The following is a 23,029-nucleotide window of genomic DNA, read 5'->3' on the forward strand; positions in this document are numbered from 1 at the left end:
TGTTATGTTTTAAAAAAGTTCCAGCTTTCCTTGGAATTTCCTGTCAAAGCCTCAGAACCTTCCCTTCCATGCTCTGCTGCAAAAATGAAGAATACTATTAGATAATGAGGAAAATGGAATACTAAGGAATATTGGTAAAATGAATCTAATGATTACCAGTGCAAGAAAGACTTCCTATTAGATTTACTATGTAAGGCTAAGTTCAGTATTAATGCTTGCAGCCCAATTGCAGTAATACTCCTTTCTTCACAGCCATCTGAAATTCTATGCTCCCTGCACCAGAAGTGATTCATAGCATTCATTCACTAAGCTGGCTGATCACCACCTTTGTCTCGTTGTCCTTATTTGATCCTAACACAGCTACAGCTAAGGAGAAGTGCTTAAAACAGAAAATCCTTTTTCAGTGTTTAAATGTAATAAACCTGCAGATAATAGCTGTTACTAACAGAGATTTAATTTAAGAACTCAAGACTCATCTACAGAAACTAAGAGGCTCAAGATGTTTTGAAAGGGAAAAAAAGTGTGGATACAGATGTAAAATATTAATCCAGTGCAATACGATTTTTTATCAAGGAGTACACAGCAGTTTAAAGTTCATTATGTAAAATGCAACATACTTAGAACCTCAACATACAGCATATTTATGCTTTGAACCTCAAACCACCAACTGCCCATAGAAATAAACTTTAAAAGCCAGTAAGCAGCAATCCAAATCAATTAGTATTTCAAATAATTAATTTAGTGTTGTCCACCAATTTTGTAACACCTGGTATCTTTCTGCAGTTAAAGAGATGAATGAATATGAATTTCAAGCACTTATGCTAAAGAAATCACAAAAACTGAATCTGGATTGCCAGTTGTTTGGCAATTGGTTTGGCCTTTTGGTCTTATTTTTTTCAGAGGGGTTTTTTCTTTTTTTCTTTTTTTAATGCTTAAATGTTTGATTCTATTAACACATCCTATCCTGCCTTCAGATAATCACACAAGTTTAGAATGTGCAAGTATTACAGAGCAAAAGAGAAAACTGTACCCTAATTTCAAAGCAGGGAAAGAACACAACTGTCATGGGAGCAAAAATAATTTTTAAAAACCAGCTTTACCTGCTGCTCTGCAGTGAGCGACGTTCTGATGTTCTGCATTTCTTCATTCTTTCTTTTCTCTTGTTCTTCAAGTTGCTCTAAGAACTTCATTTTTTCTTCCTGAAGCTTCTCCTGAAGTTCAGCAACTAAGTTTGATTCAGCAGATGATTCAGCAGGAGGACTTAAAAGAAAATGTTTAGGCTTTAAATGTGCAGCATATACTAAACCCTCCAATGCATGAAACAAGCACACACTAAAAATGGCAGACATTCATTTTGAGACATTAGTCCTAAAATATTTAAACAATACTATATTGCAATTAAGCCATTACTAACTTCAATTCTACTTTTAATCATGTGCATCTCAACAATTCTTACTCTTGGACATTGTGTTTTTAGTGTAGCACACTGCCTCTTTGAAGTTTTGTTGTTGGGGAGGACTTTTGTTTATACTTTTACTAATGTATCAGAAGGTATGGAAAGTGGTAAAAAGAACAAACAACTATCAACTTTACAAAGATACTTAGTAGGTCAAAAGGCAAAGCCTTCAGAAATATTACATAAGGAAACCAATTCAGCAGAACATCTAGTGCTAAGAAATCCAGAACTCTGGAATGCAGACTGTGGAAGACAACAGTAGTGATCATAAAGGAAGGAAACCATCAACAGTCACAAAGGCAGGAAGAATAATGGCTTAAGGATAACATTAAATGGCTTTTGAAACAATGTTACATAGGCTAAGTATTTTTCACCACTGAATCTAACTACACTTTCTGTGTTTTGGCCTGAATTACCAAGAACCACCCAGAAGAACTTCAGAATAGAGAAACCCCTGTGCAGGGCAACAATTGTGAAAAAATGCATTATTTTAAATTTGTTATTCATCTTCACCAGAATCATATTTTAACCATATGAATATTAAAACTAATCATATTTAAACCCAAAGCTCTTAGCTGAACTAAACCAAAGCAGGAATCATCTGCCTCTCAGATGGATTGCCTGGAGCAATCTTTGCAAATAACAGCCAAGTAAAGGATATTGTAGTTCTGCAAAGGATGCTAGCACATTACCAGTTTTTACACCTCATCACTGTACCAGGCAGTAGGTTTAAATATTTAATCTGGAAAGATCTTATCAACTACAGCAACAGTGGTAATGACTAAGTTTATTGTTTTCAAGATACCAAAAGTACCTATCTTCAGATTGGGGTTTCTTTGCAAGCAAACACTTGTGCTCTAAGATGACAACGGATGTACTTAACAATACTGCTGTTCTATCAAATGGGCATATACTGAATATACAAACTATTATGCAGCAACTAAGCACTCAAAAAGCTCATAAGAAGCTTTAAATAAAAGAGCTCTGAAAGCCAACTGAAGTTCTCAGAATGGTAAACAGCCTCTGACATTCTAGAAGTCAGAAGCAAAACAAGCAGAGTGAAGAAAGTCATGAAACACTCACACAAGTCTGTTTTTGTGCCACCAAGAAAACATTTTTGTGCTTGATTAAATTTTGATTCATTTCTAAATGAAGCCTAGCTAAAAGAGAGAGGACATGTGCTCTGCTGTGGTCTGACAGAAGTGGCTGGACATTACCAAGAATGGAAGATACCAAAGAAGTAATTCCATCTTCAAAGCAGCTGGGATTCCTATTCTACTTCTGACATTCTTTACAATATTATAGATATTTTAACTAACCAGAAAACGGTTTCAAAATGTTTAACAACAAATCATTAAAGATACTGGCTTTTTCTCTACTGTTTTACAATATTACACATAGTGCAGAAAGGGTAAATGGATGTACAAATGCCTTACAATTTTATTATCTTTCCTAATCAAAATGACTTGATTTTCAGACACACCAAACCACATTAATTTTTACAGTGTGGTAATGCACGGATAGCAAACACTTCTTTGTTGCCTCTAAATACTTTTGTTCATTTTCATGAAAGTTCAAAAAGTAAATTCCTGACACCAGCACAACACCCAGATCAAATTTAACAATCCCTCTTTCTGTCTGTACCTTCTGAATGGCTAATGCAACATTAGTCTTGCCAAAACAACAGACACATGCTAAATAAAAGTTGCTTTCTACCATTACTAGTAAACTGCTAAACAATGAGTGAGGATAACAAACCAACTTGAGTTACAGCTTGGGGTCTTAGGAATCCAAAAATCAAACAACTAAATAGTGACTTTGAAATGGTAGGACAGATTTACTTAACACATATGCCTTTTGGAGATAAAAGGTATCTTGATTCATAGAGGAAAAAAAAAAAAAAAACTAACAGCAGACTAAAAGCATAAAAAGAAGCATTAGGAGGCAAAATGCATTCCAACAGCACACTAAAAATTAAATTATTTGACAAAACTTATAACTAACAGCACTTCTTTAGATTGAAGCAGATAATATTTCTTTTAAATACATCATCTGTTTTATCCAGTTTGGATAGAAGGCACACAGCTGTGCTTACAAGTTCAAATTTAAGTGTGGGTGGATTTTTAGAAAGTCTGATGACATAGCTACATCTTTTTCCTGCTGAGTCAAGTTCTTCAAATTTCTACAATGCATTAATACACAGAAATGGGAAAGAATACAGAATTTATAATTTTTCTTCTCATTTCACTGTATTTCATTAAGAGAATATTTTCTTCAAATAAGAAGGGCTGTTTTTAAGTTTCATTATATCCCAATCTTAACTCAAAGAAACAATATTATCTTGGTGCATTTCTTTATACACTGACAAGCAAACAGTCACTAACACATCACATAATTAATGATGGATTTGCTTGCATTTGAAAAACCTGAGGTAGCAAACATTTCCAGTGAAGACACTCCCATTTCCCTTGGACTATGCTGGTGGACTCTGCATGACCTCCCCCCTCTCTTACTGGTTTTGTTTTTTTTTAAGTATATTGACACTCAAAATTTAAAAGCTAACTTAAATCTGTACTAATCTCTTGCAGCATTCTTGCTTTTATGCCCACTCTGTCCATTTTATTGATCTTTGCCCATTTCACATACTTAGTATAGCCTAATACCTGGGAAAAAAATTCATCTATTAAGATATTGTACAAACAAGATCTATCTGCTGCATTGATTCACACTACAAGAATATCAATAAGTAATGCTAGCATTAAAAAAAAAAAAACAAAAAAAAACTGTTGCTAAGCCTTAGTCACACCGAAAAATTCTATTTCCATTCCATAACAGCACAATCTAGGCTGCTGGCAGGTATTATCAACTCATAAGTACATAAAATACAAGTAGTCAAAAAGAATAATTCTATACATTCTTGGCAAAGGAAAATTATATTTTTAAAATGGAAAATCTCTGCAGAAATTAACAAAGAAAAACAGTGATGTTAGAATGTTCTTTATGACTGTTGCACCTTTGTGCTTCATTATGAAGCTTAAACTGAAGATCCTGAAATATGTAAATGGGGCAGCAGAAGTCAATGGAAGCCCATATGACCATGGGACAGCTCTCAGTCAATCCTGTATAAATTCCAACACAAGTTTTCATGCCACCATTATCACCAACCTAGTGTACAGCTAGCCAATAAAAAATTTATCAGGCTAACCTAAAAGCCAACCACTGCATGTTCTCAAAATGCTAGCAGAACAAGTTTGGCAAAAGAGAGAGGGGCTGAGACCATCAAAATCAGAATTTCAAGTAACCTGCTACTGTGGAAACACTCCTTCAATATGACTGAAATATAAAACCTTCATTGCTGTCTTAAAATCATTCTGTATAACATATTTTACAATCTTTGCGTAACTACAGACATGGGAACATCAGTACCTATAAAAGGAAGCAACTTGAAATGTGAACGTAGGAGCCAATACAGATAAACACTATTACAAATACAACAATTTTAGTTGCTGCACAGTGTCCTGGATGCAACATATTGATTAAAATACTAGGAAATCACAGTAACTTAATTCTTACAGTACCTCTGATTCACTTGCATCTCAAGTTGTAGTATTTTTTCCATAAGCCCTTTTTCAGCAGCTTCCCTCTGCAACTCCAACTCTTTACAAGCAGTTTGCACTGCATCCTCTTTTTCACAACTGAGCTTCTGAATGAGCAACTGCCTGTCTTGTTCGTGGTTAGATACTAACAGTTCTTTCTCTTCCTTTAGCTTATGGATAATAGCTTCATATTTTTCCTGCTGCTCACAGAGAGATAATTTTTCTGTTTTTTCCTTCTCTAGGGCACTCGTTTCCAACTCTAACTTACTTTGCAGTTCTGTTATTTGCTCTGAAAGTCTTTTTTCTGCCTCAGCAGTTTTTTGATGAAGAAGAGTTACTTTATTTAATTCAGTTCTAAGCAAATTTGATTCTTCTTCATACCTATTTACTAGCTCAGAAATACACTGATCTTTCTCAATTGTCATCAGAGTCCTTAGTTCTGATAAACCCACTTGATATTCATCACTGCTGATTTGTATTTTATTGTTTAATTCATCTATCTCCTTTCTTAAGCTTTCAGTTTCCTTGTCAATCTGAGATCTTAAGGTCTCTTGTTGCTGGTTTCTGCTTTCTTCCAAAAGAAGCTTCATTTCATCAGTTTCTGCCTCTTTCAGGGCAAGCTCAACTTCTAGTTTGCACCTCAAATCAGACAGATCTGAAACTTTGAGTTGTAACTCTTCTACTTGTTGCTGTTTCTCTTGCATAACTACTTCATGAGATTCCTGCATTTGTTCAAGTCTATGCTGGTTCTCTTTATTTAATTTATCCAAACAGTCCTTGTGCTCAGCTAAGACCTTCTCAAATTCCTGTAAATGCCTGGCTTGTAGGTTGCTTTCCAGTTCTTTTAAATGGCTTTGCTCTAAACTCTCAAGTTCTGCCCTCAGGAGTTGAAGTTTCTCGTTATTTTCAACATGAAGTTTTTTCAAGTCTTCAAGTACTATTTCACGTGACTGCCTCAGTTCCTTGATTTCAGAACTTTGTGTCTCCATTTGGCATTCCAATTCAAGTAATTTCTGGTCTTTTTCATTCTGAAGGCAAACTACAGCTTCTTTCTCATTCTTTACTATTGCAAATTCATCATTTTTATTCTGAAGAACTTCCTCAAGGCCTAAGAGATCCCCTTTTAACTTTTTGATTTTCTTTTTACTTTCTTCACCATCCTCTAATAATTTATTAATTTTAGTTTCATACTCACTTTTCAAAGACTGCAATTCATTTTGATGTTTATCATTTAGTGCTTTTTCAAGTGAAAGTTTTACCTTTTCAATTGTATTTACTATTTCTAAGGAAGTACATTTTAAAGAATTAGAAAAGTCACACTGTTCTCTTTGTACAAGTGTTTTGAAATGGCAAAGATCTTCTTTTATGCCTCTCAAATGTACCTTTGAGTCTTGAGCAATAACCCTACACTTCTCCACACGAACACTGAGAGAAGCATTTTCTACTGAAACATCCTTTACACAAGAACTTGTATCTTGCATACGTCTACTGTCTATTGCATTGATAACTGAAGAATAAAGAGATTCCACCATCATTTCTGGGCTTTGTGGGTCACTTATTACATTAGGAGACACTGGATTTTCTTCTATTACAAACTCATTTACTGCTGACATAAAGTCAGATTCTGGACTCTCTGCTAATGAATCCAAATCTAATGATCCTTGCTTGAGAGCTTGCTCCAAGTTCGGATGGGCAATAGTTTCAAAATCGAACGTGTGAGCATCAATGCTGTCTGGAGACAATTCTTCTAATGGAGCTGGGGGACACACAGGAGGACACAAGGGACCCTGAAGGCTGAGTGATGGAGGAGTTCTTGAAGAGGTAGCAATTGCAGTTCCTGTAGTACTTTCCGTCCTTGGTGTGGTAGCGGATTGTGGCGATGCTTGGCTATTGGAGGCCTACAAGTTATAACAAGAAATAAACACAAAGTGGTAAAAGGAACTGTTAATATTAAAAATTAATTCAAAACCACCAGGCAAAACAAGAACTTAAAAAAATCAGCCTTATTATTTGCAACAATCCAAAATACGAACTATTGAAACTTAAGCAAAAATTGCAGAAAGTCAAGATCTTCCATTAAGTTTTAGAAAAGCATAATTTACAAATGCATAAATAAAATACTAAATATTCACCTAGCCGAAAATCCTATGTAGAACATACCCAACTTTATCTTAAAAGTCAGAAATAGGCCTTGGTTCTTACAGCCTACTTGTTTTCCTAATAATTTTGTTACTAAAATATTTTTTTTCTATTATTGCCAATACTGCTATTAAAAACTCCTTTTGTACCTTATGCTATTAACTATCATATACAACACAGAATATGGAAGCCCTAATGCCAATAATACATCTGTACATTCTTAAGACAAAAATATAAACCTTAAGCTTCAGCAAGTTTAGAACACATTCCAGTGTAAACCAAAAAGCACAAGCAATGTACAGCCTCAGTATCCACCAAGGACTCATTCCTGAAAAAGTTTGTAATAGGATGGATAGCGAAGCAATTTTTCCTAGGAAAATTACAGTGAAAGAGACACAGTTAAAATACATAAGCTGTGAGACACAGAATTAAAGGGTATGCACAGGATCATCAGGATCACAACCTGGAAGTGATGCAAAGCTTTCTGAACAAAGTTTTCAGTGCTCTGAAAGATCCTAGATGTATTCTCTGTAACACCATAGCTCAACCATTACCTTGCTCTTCCATCCTTCATCACTAAGAACTCCTTTGATTTTATTCATCTAAGAAATGTGACCACCTTGAAAAGAAATATTTCCTGAAGAAAAACTCATGGGAATTTTTCCAGTAGAAAATTCCCATAAGATGTTCAGTCTCAAAATGCTGGGAATCTAGTGGTGCTCTTCTTCAAAAAGCCAAACTGCCTTCAGCTGATAATTCTGTGATCCCACTCAGGCCTCTTTCCCAAACACTCCCCCACTGCCTCAATGCACCTAAAATGCATGTCTGGTGCTCTTCACTATGTTAGCTGTTACTGAAGAAACTTCTGCCATTCATTGATTTCAGCTACTTGACTGGCAACAGTTAGTGGAGCTTGGCAATAAACATTCAGCAACAGAAGTCCAAAAATCCCAGAAGTGACAAACACTGATCTGCTGCCATATAAATAGCCTTTATTTTTTTGCTTTCTTGATCTTGTAAAAATAATTGTTACTCAAAAAGGGACCCTACCTTCCTCTGTACCAAGCAAATCTTCTCTTAATGGAGATAGTGTTTAACAATTCTCAGCTGTGATTCTATTTCCAGTTTCAATGCTTATCTATTTAGCAGAGCTGCATTTGCACCTCAGCTCCCTTAGGTTTTGCATCTCTATGAATCTAAATGATACAATGATTTTTACATCATTGTGACAAAAAAAAAAAAAACAAACTCGTGGTCATTGCACACAGAATATTGCATTTATGAAAAATGAACAGGACATGAGACAAAAAAATGGAAAGGAAATGCTCATTTTTAAATTTTTCTATTAGCCCAGGTTTAAGCATTTCCCTTAGATTTAATTTCAGCTTGTTTATCCACGAAAACTTACAAATAGAGGTGTTGAAGGGTACCTTCAACATGTAGCATGTATGCTGATACATGCCTGAGTTCAAAGCATGCTTTAAGTGACAAACATTACCATTAATAAACCAGAGCTTTAACAATAACAAAAACTAGCATCAGACATATCAGGTATACACTACAAAAAGCACTTCAAAGACTCTCAATATGGAAAAGTCCTACAGAAATCCACATGCAAAGGAATGATAGTATCTACTTTTGGCAACCTTGCAGAATTGTCCTAGAAGGTGAACAGTAAGGATACACCATAAAGGAGAATTTAAAAAAAAAAATGTTACTCTGTAGAACAATAATAAACTCCTTCTTCATGATCGGAGCCTGTAAAATAACACATCTCAGTAGTGGCTGCTGGGTGTCCAATGAGAGCACCCAACTACTGCTTAGAGAGGAGTTAAACTTCACATTATGAGTGGTTGAAAGCATACAAAGACTTTGTTTACTGACAAGCCCATACCTGCTATCTAGTCTGTTTACAATCTACAGGCAGCAATGTATGCACATGTCACACACTAGTTTTTGTAATGACAAAGGAAGAGGAGTCAAGAGCAAACAATAAAAAAATTGAGACAGAAAAGCAAAATTTATTTCCAAGTTCTCAGGTATTGCAGGATTACATGCCTTGCTTGACTTATGTTACTACAAAAAACAGTAGTCAGGGAATGCTGCAATTCTCAGAAAGATTACAAGCAGTGCTTCAATTCCAAACTCAACTAGAAGAACCGGTAGATTTACAATCTGATTTGAAAACTTTAACTCATTTGTTGATGTGCTTAAACTCTGCATTAAGGAAATAAGAGGGCACAGCACCATCTTTGATGCGAGGCTATTAAATTATAAATAATAAGGAGAAGATTTTAAAAATGAAACAGATTTTGAAGTACTAACAAATTAAACAACTATCCGCAAACACGTCCTTTAACTACTCCTGTGTAATACTAAAGTAAAAAATTATCATTAATGTTCTATAAACTTGAAAGCTGAAACAGTTATGGAGACACTTGAAAAGAAATACTCTCAATGTCTCCAGTATTCTGGGGGTAAGTAAGGTGCTCTTACATATCTCCTCTGACTTGCTGTTTTCTCACTTGTCTGCAGTCACAACTTTTCCCTTCCGCCTAAAGCAACTATTAAAGGACAGTTGCTGAGGCTGATGCAATAGGATGAACTTCCACTTGACTCAGACAGAATTCAACCGCTGTACTACCAACAATCCAGGGAAACCACACCAGTCAAATCTGAAAAACCAGGCTTCTGCTGCTACTAGTATGGAAAGAGGGTGAATGTGCCTCCTTGGTAGGAATATGAGAGTAATAATATGGGCAATGCTCAATGTTTAACCTGCACAGTTATTGCCAACTCTGCACCAAGCTGGGACAGTTCACCACCAGATCAAGTGGATGCATGAAGATGTAGGCATCTTCAGGACAAGTATTAAATGTTTAGTCATCCTAATTATTTATTGTGAATTCCCAGCAATACTGAAGATATAAAAAGGAGCACTTTAAAAATTACTTAATTCTACACCACCAAAAGTAGTATAATTTAAAAAACCACTTCTAGATTATCTGCAAGCAAAATAACAGAGAAAGACTTTGTGTCTTTCATGAAGTAGCAACAAGAACACTGTCTTGGAAAAGAAAAAAGCTCTGACAAATCTGTTTGCTACATTTCCAAAAACAGCTCAAATGAATCACTGAAATGACACAGAGACGGGCATTTTCAAGATGACATCATGAATGGTCCAGCTCTGACTGTGCAATGCAATTTACTCTAAGGAAAGAGACAATTATCCAAATCTGTCTAAGCACCTGACATTTCTGTATGAGTGAAGAATCCAAATTAGTCAAACAAAAGCAAAAGAAGAGAGTATTTTCCTGATTTGTCAAACATCTTTTTCAGTACAGCCAGACACTGATAAAATTTTTCCAGATAAGCATGTCAGAACAAAGAAGGGGAAACTACAAAGACTTAAACAGAAAATCTGTCTGAAATTTTTATCTTTCCACTGTTATTATGCATATTTTGAATTAAAACATAAATTTCACATTCTTCTCACACAGCAAACCTTAGTGAAAAAAAAATAATTTATTAGAACAACTAACACTATCCTGGTTTCTTACGAGATAAATTTGAGGATGCTCCATATTGGGAGTGAACTTCTGTATTTTATAGCAAGGTCTGTTTTGTAAGGGCATGTTCAGAAAATGGCAAAATTTCACTGAATTTCACTTCCTGCAATTTCAATGGCTGTTAAGTGTTCAGGCCCTAATATTTTTATTCTTAATGACTGTTCATTTGAAAAGCAATCTTCATAAAGAGAGCAAATAGCTGGGAAATTACTTAAGTGACACACATTTTTTAAATTACGGAATATAGAGCAGCCGAGATTTCTTATTTTACACAAATAAAAGATTTCCAATAAATCTCCTGTTCAAATCCCAGAGAAATAAATGGAGAACTTCAAGTCACTTGGTTTAAGCAGAAAATTGCCATTCAAAATTAAACAAGTCCATAGACTTATCTGTTATATAAGATGCTTCCAGTAAGCCAAGTGCATAGAACAATTTACACTGCAGACAATAACACAGCTCCTGGAAAAACCTACTGATTTTCTACAGCAAAAGAAGCCAAGTTTGAATCAGACAACTTCACGAAAAATCTTAAGCATTGCTAAATTCACTCTGAGAAAGGCCACAGTCAGAAGCTAAAAGGAACCTATTGTGTGTATTAAGAAAGTCAAAGGCTGCATGCACAGAAGCAAAAGTGATTGGCAGAAATACAGTTTCTAGGGGAAGGAATCTTTTTGACAGGCAGAGTAAAGCTAGGAAGAAATCTTTTTACCATCTGTTCCTCCTATATACAAAGGAAAAGACTGCACAACAGCCAAACAAAGCCCTAAAATCTCCTTAACTGCTTGTGGCAAAAGGACCTAAGAAACAAGAAATCCAGAGAAGTAACAATGCAGAAATCTAGAGAAGTGACAAATTCTCTGAATACAAACTAAGCAATGAAGTCAGAATGAACATTCTGCACACAGAAGATTTGAAAATGACAAAACAAAATATAAACAGTGCAATTTTACTTCTACAACTTGTGTGGAATACAAACACTTGTTAATTATTTACAAGTTCATGATTAAAAAGGAAACTCATGCAGTTAATCTTTATATCGGGAAAAACAAAGATGCATTCTAAAGTGTTTGATATAACAGTATTATGAAAATATTCCCTGTCTTAAATATAATATTCTCATTTTTATTGATAAAGAAAACTGAAAATACCTTTTGTTCATTCAGCAGGTCTGTAATGGTTTGTGACATTTCATCCAAACTCTGTGCTGCCTTGACCAGGTTATGTAGAGCACGTACATGCTGGTGAAGAGGTTCAAAGTCACAAAGTATGGGAACCCTTAAAAACAGTACAGGATTATTTTTTTCCACACTGTTAGTTTAATACTCCAATCTATTAAATTATTATGTGTGTATTTCAACAACACTAAGCTTCCCTCTGAGTAAGGTCCATATTTTCTTAATTTAATCTATTTTATATGGAAAAAAGTCTACTAAGACTTCCTGGTATTTTTATTTAAAATCAATTGGGCAGTTTTAAGGAGTCATAACAATAAACAGTGAATAGGAAGTAATTCCAGTCCTTCCTCCCTAGGAAAGCATTTGCCAGTAGTACCTAGAGATCCAATGACAGCAACAGAAGTGATTAGATCTCTAAATGAAGCACTTGTGTTTCTAAATGAGTATATCTTGTCTCCAGTTGGATTCTCTTCAATCCAGCTCTTCCTTTGAAGAAGCAATTAATTCTCTACTATTTTATTTTCATGACAGGTAACCTAAATGATCAAATTTCAAGTGTTGCAAGCTGAAAACACAAAGCAGGATTTTATTTAGACTAACAATACAGTAAAAGCAGATTACACTTCAATGTACTCTGCATTCTCTGTTCAGTATATAGCACAAGTGGCATCAAGTGTATTTTTGAAGAATTAATATTTCAATAATTGCCCAAACACACAATTTCAGAAGACTGAAGCACTGTAAGTAAATTAAAGAGTCATTTTAATTATGCAGCTAAGAGGTTTAGTGCTGATAGAAAAGGATTTTGTGCAGGGTCTCATTTTTGCCTGTTGCTTGCTCTTTACATGTTAAATGAAAACAAAGAAAGTACTACTCTGAAGTTTCCTCTGAAGATCAGCATCTACACAAGGTGTGTGACAGCTTTTGCCCACTCCAGTTTCAAGTTCACCCCTACCCTCTGTATTTTTCAACAAATGCAACCCTGAGCCCAGAGACCAGGAGGAATGACATAATCCCATCTCTATTGCCATCAAGTGGAAAGCTATGTCACTACAATTCAAACCAACTAAAGTTGGTCATAGGTTTTCTAACAATAGCAGGACAAAATTCTTCCTGAACTCAGTATTAACTTGCAGGGAGGTTGTAAAACTCAGGCAAACATCAGGAATAAGATCGTATTGTTGCTCTTTTTTCCCCCCCACAAAATTAATGAGAAGAAAGCCAAGGAGCAGAATAAGAAATTAAAATCAGCTGTAGCATGACCTATGGCAAATCTACTGTCAAGCTGACTGAGCTCACTACACTTGTTAACTCCACCAATACCACCATAAAGATAGTCAGGAATTCTGAATAAAAAAGAATGCCAGTCCAAAATACAGGTGATAAAAAGCAGTGAATTCAGCTCTTGCCTTATGCACCAGTAACAGGTGACACTGCTGGTGAACCTGAGAGATGGCAGTGAAGCAATCCCAACTTTGTGGAACTGTAGCCTCAGGGTTTAAAAAAAAAAAAAAAATCACAGCAAATCTCAAATCTCTAGCCTCTTTTAGGAGGAGGATGATGATAAATGCAACATCGGAATGTGGTCATACTGAAAAATCTCCTAGGCAGAACCTGACATAGAACTTGCTACTGCTCATTTCTGGCTCTTTATCTTGGTTGGTATTTCTCCACCTTGACTGCTCTGAGTTTGGAAGCTCACACTAGCAGTCATCTTTTTCACAAAGATAAAGATCTAGGATATATAGATCCTAGATATATGAGGAACTAATCCCATAAATTGCTTGTGAGACAAACCAGTAGCTTTCCTGCCTACACATGCATGTCTGCCTCATTATTGGGAAGTATGAAACATAGAAACAGAGCTTCCATGCAAAATGACAGACTTCCACAGACAGCAGAGGAACTTAAGAGAATACACTTTTCAGCAAAATCAGTTTAATAAAATTGGAGAAAAAGCAAAAATATAGGAGATGTCTATGATCTCATGCTGAGCTGAAGACATTTATATTATTTCTTCCAGAATACCACACAAAGAGCAAAAGAAAAAAGAATCAAACCTCATTCTGATCTGACAAAACATAGTATGAATTTATTTCAGTTTAAAACTGATAGCCATTTTTTTTGCTTTTTAGCTCTGAGGCAGATCAAAGGAACACCCAAAATCCTCTACATCTCAATACAGAATAGACATGTTCAAATCATCACAACTTGAGGACATATGTATCTGCATTAAGTCAGTGAAGATCATTGTAATAGATCAGAAAATATCCATGTTTGCTCTTTATGGAAAATTACCTAAGAGGGTGGAAAACTGATAGGGATGGGACCCCCCCTGGAAATATGGGAAACACCTCCTATTTCTATAACATACAAAGTATAAAAAGGTGCCTTACCTGAGTAATGGCTGTACTTCTGAAGGGCAGAAAGACTGCAAAAACTGCAAGTCACTTAACGAGATATCTGGAAGCTCACTGTCAAATCTGCGAGGTTTTCGGGTCTGTAAAAAACATATTAATTTACACATTAGTGTAAAATATCAGATTGATAAAGAAGGATTAAAAAGAGCTTAATAACACTGAAAAATCAGCAGTAAACTGATCTCTTACTCAAAAGATTTTTCATGTTTAAGAAACAATATCTAGTCCTGTATCCCTAATAAAGTCCCTTACACTTGTAATGATTAACTATTCACAGTGCTTGGGCAGCAGTGGAATAGAATATTCCAGCTGGAAGGGACCTACAATGAGCATCTAATTCAACTTCCTCCCTTTGACCAAGCTTCAGAAATATTATGGATGCATTTAGAAGTTAAGGGACAGGCAATGGCAAGTGAAGCTTTATTTATTGTGCTGCTACACATACCAATATTAATTCAGTTCAGTATTTGAAACATTGAAATGAGTAGCATTCGTATTTTTCAAGTATCCTTTAAACAAAAACAAGCAAAAAAAAATGCTGAAAAGGTTAAAAAGGCAAAGTGCAATGGCAACATTAGAATCAGGGAGTTAGCTTACTTCAATTAACTGAGCTGTACGAAATCAAAGCTAACAGACAATGCTCAATTACAATGCCCTCATGTTATCAGCCAATTAAGAGGCCAAAATGCTTTTCCACTCATCCAGTGATTACATGGAAAACTTTTACTTGCTTTTACCATCCAATTAATTTTACTGCTCTATTATTCACAAGACAATTAGGTGATCAAATTATTCCTCCTGGCTTCTTTTTTCTGACCATCAAGAGTAATTTTTTTTTTAATACCATAGACCTTTCAATAAAAAAGGACTGCTAAAAAGGAGAGTTGACATTTCCTCTCGCACTGCACTGCAAGTTACAAACCAAGGCTAATACAGGTCACTTGAAATGGCAGAGAACACTAGCTCCAGCTTCTTCATCTTTGTCACAGCAATACGAAAGGCACATAGCTTCAATCAATTAAGCCAGGTTTTTAATTCATGGAATTATATAGAAATTAAATAAACCCGAAGATATGACTACATACACAAAAAGATGGAGGCCAGGAGTCGAGTCCTCTAAACAATCGATTCCTTAGAAAAGACTTCCCTGAAGAAAAAACCCAAACAAACAACTTAAAGGAAGAAATGTAACATCTCAAGAGAAATCAACTAAAGTTACTGCAGTTTAATAGCTAAACTACACATGGAAGCATTACTACTTATATTGATGACTACATAAAATTGCAAATGACCACAGAACATCAGGCAAAACCCACAATTCAAGCAGAACTCCTTTCACTGAAGCCTCTTTTTGCTTAATGGTCACACAGGCAAAAGCCTCAACCTGTTTTTGAAATTTTCACTGTAATCTTCCTCATCTCCTTTCCAAGAAAGTTTGATAAACTTTCACTCAACTGTCTTATTTTAGCTGTTCCTTCAGAACGTAAGTTACAGACTTTGTAGAAAAAGTAATCAAAATTGTTTTAGTAGAGTCTTATTTCAATTATTTTTTAAAAACTTCTGGTGAATGTCTTTAGATAATGGGTATTAATTCTTGCATTCTTCTGGAGTAGTACAGAGAAAGTCATAGCAGTACCCAAATATTCAGTAACAGTTTTAGAAGTGTTATTTAAAAGAACAATAAAGCTCACAAGGCATGTTTAAGCACAAACTGCATTCAAATGTGATAATGAGGAACAACATCTTTTCACAACTTTCACATTATTTTGGATAATCTATATGAAATAGTTAATTATTTGATTAACAAAAAAACATTTTCTCTGCAATAGGACCAGCATGAACTTCCTATTTAAGTAAAAGAAAATTATCAGATATTGGAATTTAGAGTACGATGAAAAGTATTTTAATGGCAAAGACACATGATATATTTTTAACACAATTTACTTCACAGAAGAGAAATTACTTACTAAAGAGTTTACCAAAAGATTCCCTTTTTGCCTTTTCAGCTTCATATAGATGTTTCCCATCTTTTATTAAAGCACCTGCCCACTGTGAAAGCAGAAAATATGTAGTTAATTGTTAATTTATGTACTGACAGAAAAGTTTAGTCTCAAAGTTTTGTTTACTTACCTCTCTGTAGTGTTTTATGAACATTTTTCTCCTCACAACCTCAACAACAGCTAAACAGTACATCTGAGGAACAGTGCTGAGAGCCTCTACAACTTTGACCCTTTCTAGGAGCTCTGTTACAAGACGAAGCAATGCTTGTAGTTTCTCTCCATCTTGGTCAGCATGAAGCATTACAAAACAACACCATCTGCAAAAGCAGGTTACACTTTAGAATATCACATCTTAGCTTTTTTTTTTCTATTTAAATTAGATTAGCAACACATCTGGATGAAATGAACAGTAACATTTCACATGGGACAACAACAGGTTAACTGAAAGTATCAAGCTATTCAGAATTCAGTAGTCACCTGGCAGTTTCCTATTAATTTCTCACAATAGAATATCCACATCAGTGATCAAAAATTAACATGTGTCACCATTTTCAGTTAAGACATTGTTTTTAACAAGTTCTTAGCATATATAACCTTAATAGTAGTAATAATGCAACTTTCTCCAGTAGAATTTAAAAAACCTGATATATCCCGAGCAAAAAAATTTCAACTTTTTGTTTATATTAAAAATACTTATTGAAAAGCTTTAGCAAGAGGTATTAAATGTTGGAATGCTGTCAAAAAAATAAGAACACAACACTGGCAAATAAGTTCACACAATGCACTACAAGTAACCACCCCTGTACCAAAACCTCATGTCTTGCAACCACATCTTCAATTCCCTTAATCATACAATCAACAGAAAAATTTCAAGCACAGACACCAATATAATTAAACCACAGGATAGCTGCTGAGAAGGTGATCAACTGGTGTGCTTGAGAAGAAACATTACAGGAACTTCACCACCAGAGAAGTCTTAAGGTGGAGGTATATCCCACAAGTAATAAAAACCATTAAATTACTTTTATTGAATTGAAGCAAAAGTGAAACAGCAAATACAAACAAGTCAACATTAAGCAGTCAAGAATATAGACTAACAGACAGCAATCAGGAATATGTACTAACAGACACTACAAGACATGTACTCTTGATATTTTCATAGTAATGATTTCCTTAAGACACACATTCCTTAAACAGCATTGCTGCAAGTAGCAGTAATATGAAGTCATAAAGTGTTAACTTACTTCAGTCTGACTTGCAGATTATTTGCAAGCTCCTGTTTGGCAGTGGTACATTTCTGTTTAATATCTAACAGCTTTCTGTGATTAGTTAACATAATCATCAGCTGATTTGCATGACTCAAACACAAATCAGGCAGCACAGAAGGATCTTTCAAGTTCTCAGCTCTCTTCTGATTAGCCAAAAATCCCTAGAGGAAGAGAGACATTTGTTACATAAGCTTTGTGACAATCAAAAAGTGGGAAAGTGATACATATTCTCTAAGATGCAACAATTTTAACAAACTTACTGAAACCATTGAGAAGTGTAACAGAATGATACACAAAGAAAGCAAGTATCAAAGTTGCTTTCTTTCTACTCTGCCCTCTTTTCCATACCAATCTCTTACATATTTCACCCATGGTTACCAACACAACCATAATAGAACTTTACACAACTAACCAATAGCAGTAAAAGACAACAAACCCTAATGCAGCAGAAACATAACTTTACTAGGATGGAAGAGATCAACCATCATTTTAACTTCTGCTAACAACAATTTTAACTTTTGGCATTTGAAAGATTAAACACCAATTTAGAACACATTCAATACTAAAATGGACTAAAGAATTTGTATTTCCTGCCTAAAAAAATTCACACATGAAACTAATTCTTCCCAAGAGCCACACATCTTATTTGCATGCAGAATACACCCTTACATCATAAGTAAAGGAGGAGACAACTTATAAAAAGAAATGAATGGCAAGGATGAAGATTTGAACATTTAAGTCTCTGCCAAGTCTTGAAAAGGTACAAATTCTAAATTTACAGTAGCATTTAAACAAGGTGACAAAGTCTTTTTCCAACTGACTGCCAGGCTTCTCACTTCCCAAAGTGGGACTTGTAAACTTGAGGTAGGCTCTTCATCCAAGTGAAGAAGGAAAAAATAGCTAAAAGCACCACTCACAATTCAAGGCAACCAAGCATAGGGATGGAAAGATTAGCTTAGCCATCACACTAAATTCACTTGGGCTTAGCACTAGCCTACAACATAAACACCACAAGACTGAAATTTAGTACAAACTTGCTCCTAAATTTACTCACTGAACTTATCTGGAGACAGGCTCCACTTTTAAACAATGCTGCCAGAAATACTGGTTGTATCCACCTTCACATACCAGACCAGAGGCAATAGGGAGCATGGTCCTCCACAACTCAGCCCAGCACTGTCCTCCTCAAAAGGGGCCTCTAACCCCCCCTCAAAATAGGAAGGCAAGATTGTTCACTTATTCCTACTAATAATATATCAGTATCCAAGCAGCAGTAAGAAACTCATGCCTTTTTTCAGAGTCCCAGCTCCATGGTCATGGTAAAAATCTGATCATCATATATTGCCACATAGACAGTTCTTTACTTTCAGTAGCAAACAAGACATTAAAGGACAATCCTAATTAACTGAAGCTCATTACAGAAACTGTATTTAATAAAATAACTTTCATATTATACTAGAATTTTTTTAAAAATGGGAGCTACACATTTCACACTTAAGAGTCTGACTAAATTTCTTATCACTTAATGACACTGTCCAATGAAGACATAATACTTTTTCTCCTTACTAGTATATTGATGACGAAGCATTAGCCTATTCCTTGATCCTGTATCACTGAGTGATAAATTATGAAGGACTATTTCCCTTCAAAATTAAAATCAATCCACTTAACTCTTATTCCATATCTCTAACTAAAGCTCTGATTTTCTAGCTGAAGCTTTAAAACATGTAAAAACATAACAAGATGTAAAAACTGTCAATATTTAAATGTCAAATTATTATGAAGTAGCACCTTATTGAACAAACCCCAGTGTGATATGTTGAAAACTATCTTGCATTAAGACATGCAATTGGTTCATTGCAATTTTAACAGCACACACAAATCAAAAACCTACCATATTCCGATGCTGAACACACAATTGTGTATTACCTGAGCAAGTTCTTTTTGTTCATTCACCAGTCTGCTGCAGCTTGCTATCATCTGGTCCAATGCATAGAGTCTATCTTCAAGGCCTTTAATAGCCTTCATGTTCTGATTATCTAGTTTGGCGATAGTTTGGCGACATTCTGCCAGAAAGGGTTGGATGATCCTTGGATCAAGCTAAAAAAATAAAATTAGTAGTAGCTGACACACTGAAAGGTGATTTCAGTTAGCTAAATGAGGGTTTTTAACATTTTTTTTTAATCTAATGTATGACTACATCTATCATTGGTTTCAGAACTCTCAGTAATTCTATATCACAGTATGAATTTTTCTGAAGTATTCCAACCAGACCACAGCAACTTGGATCCCTATAAAGGGAAGGGAACAAATCAAGTTTAGGGGACAAGTCAAGCTGCAGGAGGAAGAGGCACTTTCTAGCTAATGGACAGTCTGACCTGTGACAGTCCATAAAATTACAACCAAAACCGAACATAAGTGTGGCTCCATGGAAAGTGCAGAAGGGAAGGTAGTGAGAAAAAGCTGCAAGAACCATAAATCCTTTCCCACTAAAGGAGTGTTTTAATTGACTGCTTAAAAAAGCAGATAATTCCTAAGCAACTGGAAAAAAACCACGGAAAAATAGTGTATTTGTCATACTTTTAGCTAGAGAGTTTTCTTCCCAACAGAAACACATTTTAAAAGTTATTTCATAATATTTCTTCACACATCATTATTCAGAAAAAAAGAACTATTTGAAACACTAAGGGTCTACCAATGCCCACAGACTCTTCATGCTCCACTCTAAGAGCAGTAAATTAAGAGTTCTAGAAACAACGTAGGTAATTGTTGCCTCGTATGAAGGTCAGAGTTTAGTGTAAACCTGAAATGTGTCAGTTAAGAACATAGTAAAAATCATTAGGGGAAGCAGAAGATGAACCAATGTGCCCAAATTTATCCAAAATGCTCATGGTATGCCATGTCTTTCAAGGAATCCAGTGAAAATGATGCTCTTTGTGAAGTCACACTGGCTGTCACAGCACTGGCTTCTTCCTTTAATATGTCAGGTTTATGGCACTTAAAGGGCACACAAATCAACCTCCATCCTCAAAAAAAAAGCATATGACTCAATAGTAACATAACAAAGTGCATTTTCCCCCTCAATGTACTATTTGACTAAGTTTTCACACATAACACTTCATTCTAGAAACAACCTTTGGCACAGGGAGTAGAAAGAGGAATTTGGAGAGGAGAAACATTAAAAATTAAGGAGCAACTATAAAGAATAGGTCTCCCATTTACTTCAGAAACAAACTAATCAAAACAAAACCAACCAGCCAACCAAAAACTTCATGGGAAAGTAACAAAGCCTAGTAATTAACAGAGAACTCCTGACAATAAACAAACAGTGTTGTTATTAATGTGACAAAATACATCCAAATTCTCTGAAAACAAAGATTAATTTTTTGTATGTGATTATCTTATGAATCTTGATGTTTTCTCAAGTCATTTGTCCATCTTCAAGAAACAGTAGTATCTAACCAGATTGATTTACAGGATCATCTTAACTGCCATCCTGTTCTGGATTACTCCCTACAGCACCCTGAATTAGTCCACTGCAGCATCCAGAAGTTTCCTAACAAACAAATTACTAAGGAACAATATGGTGGGTTTTTTCTATTTTTACCTTCTTGAACTAATGGTGTATTATCTCTTTTTACAAAGAATGAGAATTTCTTTCATTTTTTACTTACCTATTTCCTCCATCCACTATTTTCATCCCACCTTTAACCTAATTGCATCTATACGATTCAGCTTTACTTTCACTGGTAGGTAATATTGCTCTTTTCACCTTTTAAAAGCATCTTCCATTTCCAGCCTCTTATTTAAGTGGCTGCAACAGCACTTAACAAAGCTCTGGTTAGCTCCTACTTAGCCAGTGCTTTTACTGTAGCCAAGGTTTATGTAATTAGAAGTACCATTTTATACAAAAATCCAGAAGCTAGAACTATCAGAAACTTAGCAAGACTCTGCAACACACTAGTTATGTCAAAACTACCAGTACCAAATGTATAAAGCTCTTTCTCTGGTGCTTTAAGCTTTCAGGAAAATCTTACCTGGATTCAGTTTTTGAAATAAGAATTGCAATCACAAACCATTTGTATGGTTCATATTTCCAAGAAAAAGGCATGGGGAGAATGCAGGCAAAACACTTGTTAATAGAATAAAATGACACTAACTTTTATTTTGTTTTTTATATTAAAGTGTCATCTCAAATGAATATTAAAAGAAAAATAATTGTGCAAGATACTTATTTAGGATTTTCTTTCTCTTTTCAGCCGCAGGCCACTTCTTTACTCAACTAATGCTAAATCAATGGTGAGCAAAGATTTAATTTTTTGTCTGTGCTGCTATCAAAACAGAATAAATTAATGTTTTCCTAAGAAGAATCAGGAATGCACTACTTCAAAGCTTTGGAGTTTTTCTGTGAACCAAAGTGGATCAGGACTGATCAATCACAATTGCTCTGGAGGTGGCCAGAATACTCTGAGTGAAGCACTTTCCCTACCTGCCAATTTTGCTTATGCCAAGAATACGAAAAGAAACTCCATTTTTTGCAGATTAAATCACAATTTTTTCCTATAAAAATTGACTGCAGTTACAAAACAATTACAATAGTTAAAAAAAAAAAAATATATTTCTGCCTAATCTTAGATGAGACAAGGGCAGAAAAGACAAGTATAAGATAGTACCTCTAAAATATGTGATATATGTCAGATAAAACTACAAGCTAATCCAAAGAGAGAGAGTATGTACTTAATCAAATTATTTGCATTTTTGTGTCTTTTGACCTCTATAATTTATTTGGAAGCAATTGTTTAATGTCTATCTCTTCAGATACTGATTTTTAAAGCATATATTCATGTTTGTTAATATTACATAGAAATTGAATTTATTGTCTCACAACCCATCTAGTGGGTTCTGTTACTCTCATTTACAAATAGCAGAAAGTACCTTACAGTGTTACTAAACAAACAGGACAAAGAACTTTCTCAGGCTTCAGCCAATAGGCCATCTTTACAAAGACTCTTTTTTACCAAGACAAAATCAATTCTTGTTTTTGATAAAGAAAAAAAAAAACTTGTCATGTCCAATCTTTTCCTTAGTCTTTTCTAAGCTACTAAAATCTTAGACCTTAAAATTAAGCTAAATTCTCCAATTAATTTAAGACAGAATCAAAATATCAATGTACAGAACCAACCACACCATGATACTCCCCAGAACAGATGGGTTTTAGAAATCACTGATTCAGTCTTCCAGTCCCACCTTATAGAAGAAATAAATTGTCAAAGACAACAGAAATTGTTGTTCAAGGCATGTTGTGTTGCAATAGTCTATTATACCTATGCAATCATGGCTAGACAATGTAAGAAATATCAGCTACAGTAAAAGCAAAGAGAGAAGGAAAACTACAGGCTAAAG

General features: G+C 35.0%; 1 protein-coding gene across 2 annotated transcripts in view; it reads right to left on the bottom strand.

Moving 5' to 3' along the window:
• RB1CC1 (RB1 inducible coiled-coil 1) overlaps positions 1-23,029 on the bottom strand; it is a 64,922-nt gene that overhangs the window by 11,493 nt on the left and 30,400 nt on the right. For both annotated transcript variants that reach the window (XM_079299846.1, XM_079299845.1), the window contains exons 8-16: positions 19,556-19,726; positions 17,603-17,787; positions 16,489-16,675; positions 16,326-16,407; positions 15,444-15,505; positions 14,335-14,438; positions 11,912-12,038; positions 5,035-6,950; positions 1,101-1,260 (exon numbers count right to left, since the gene is read on the bottom strand). In XM_079299846.1, the coding sequence (XP_079155972.1) occupies positions 1,101-1,260; positions 5,035-6,950; positions 11,912-12,038; positions 14,335-14,438; positions 15,444-15,505; positions 16,326-16,407; positions 16,489-16,675; positions 17,603-17,787; positions 19,556-19,726 (2,994 nt within the window). The remainder of the gene's footprint in view (positions 1-1,100; positions 1,261-5,034; positions 6,951-11,911; positions 12,039-14,334; positions 14,439-15,443; positions 15,506-16,325; positions 16,408-16,488; positions 16,676-17,602; positions 17,788-19,555; positions 19,727-23,029) is intronic.

This window comes from Erithacus rubecula (assembly GCF_903797595.1).
Source record: "Erithacus rubecula genome assembly, chromosome: 3".
NCBI classification, from domain to species: Eukaryota; Metazoa; Chordata; class Aves; order Passeriformes; family Muscicapidae; genus Erithacus; species Erithacus rubecula.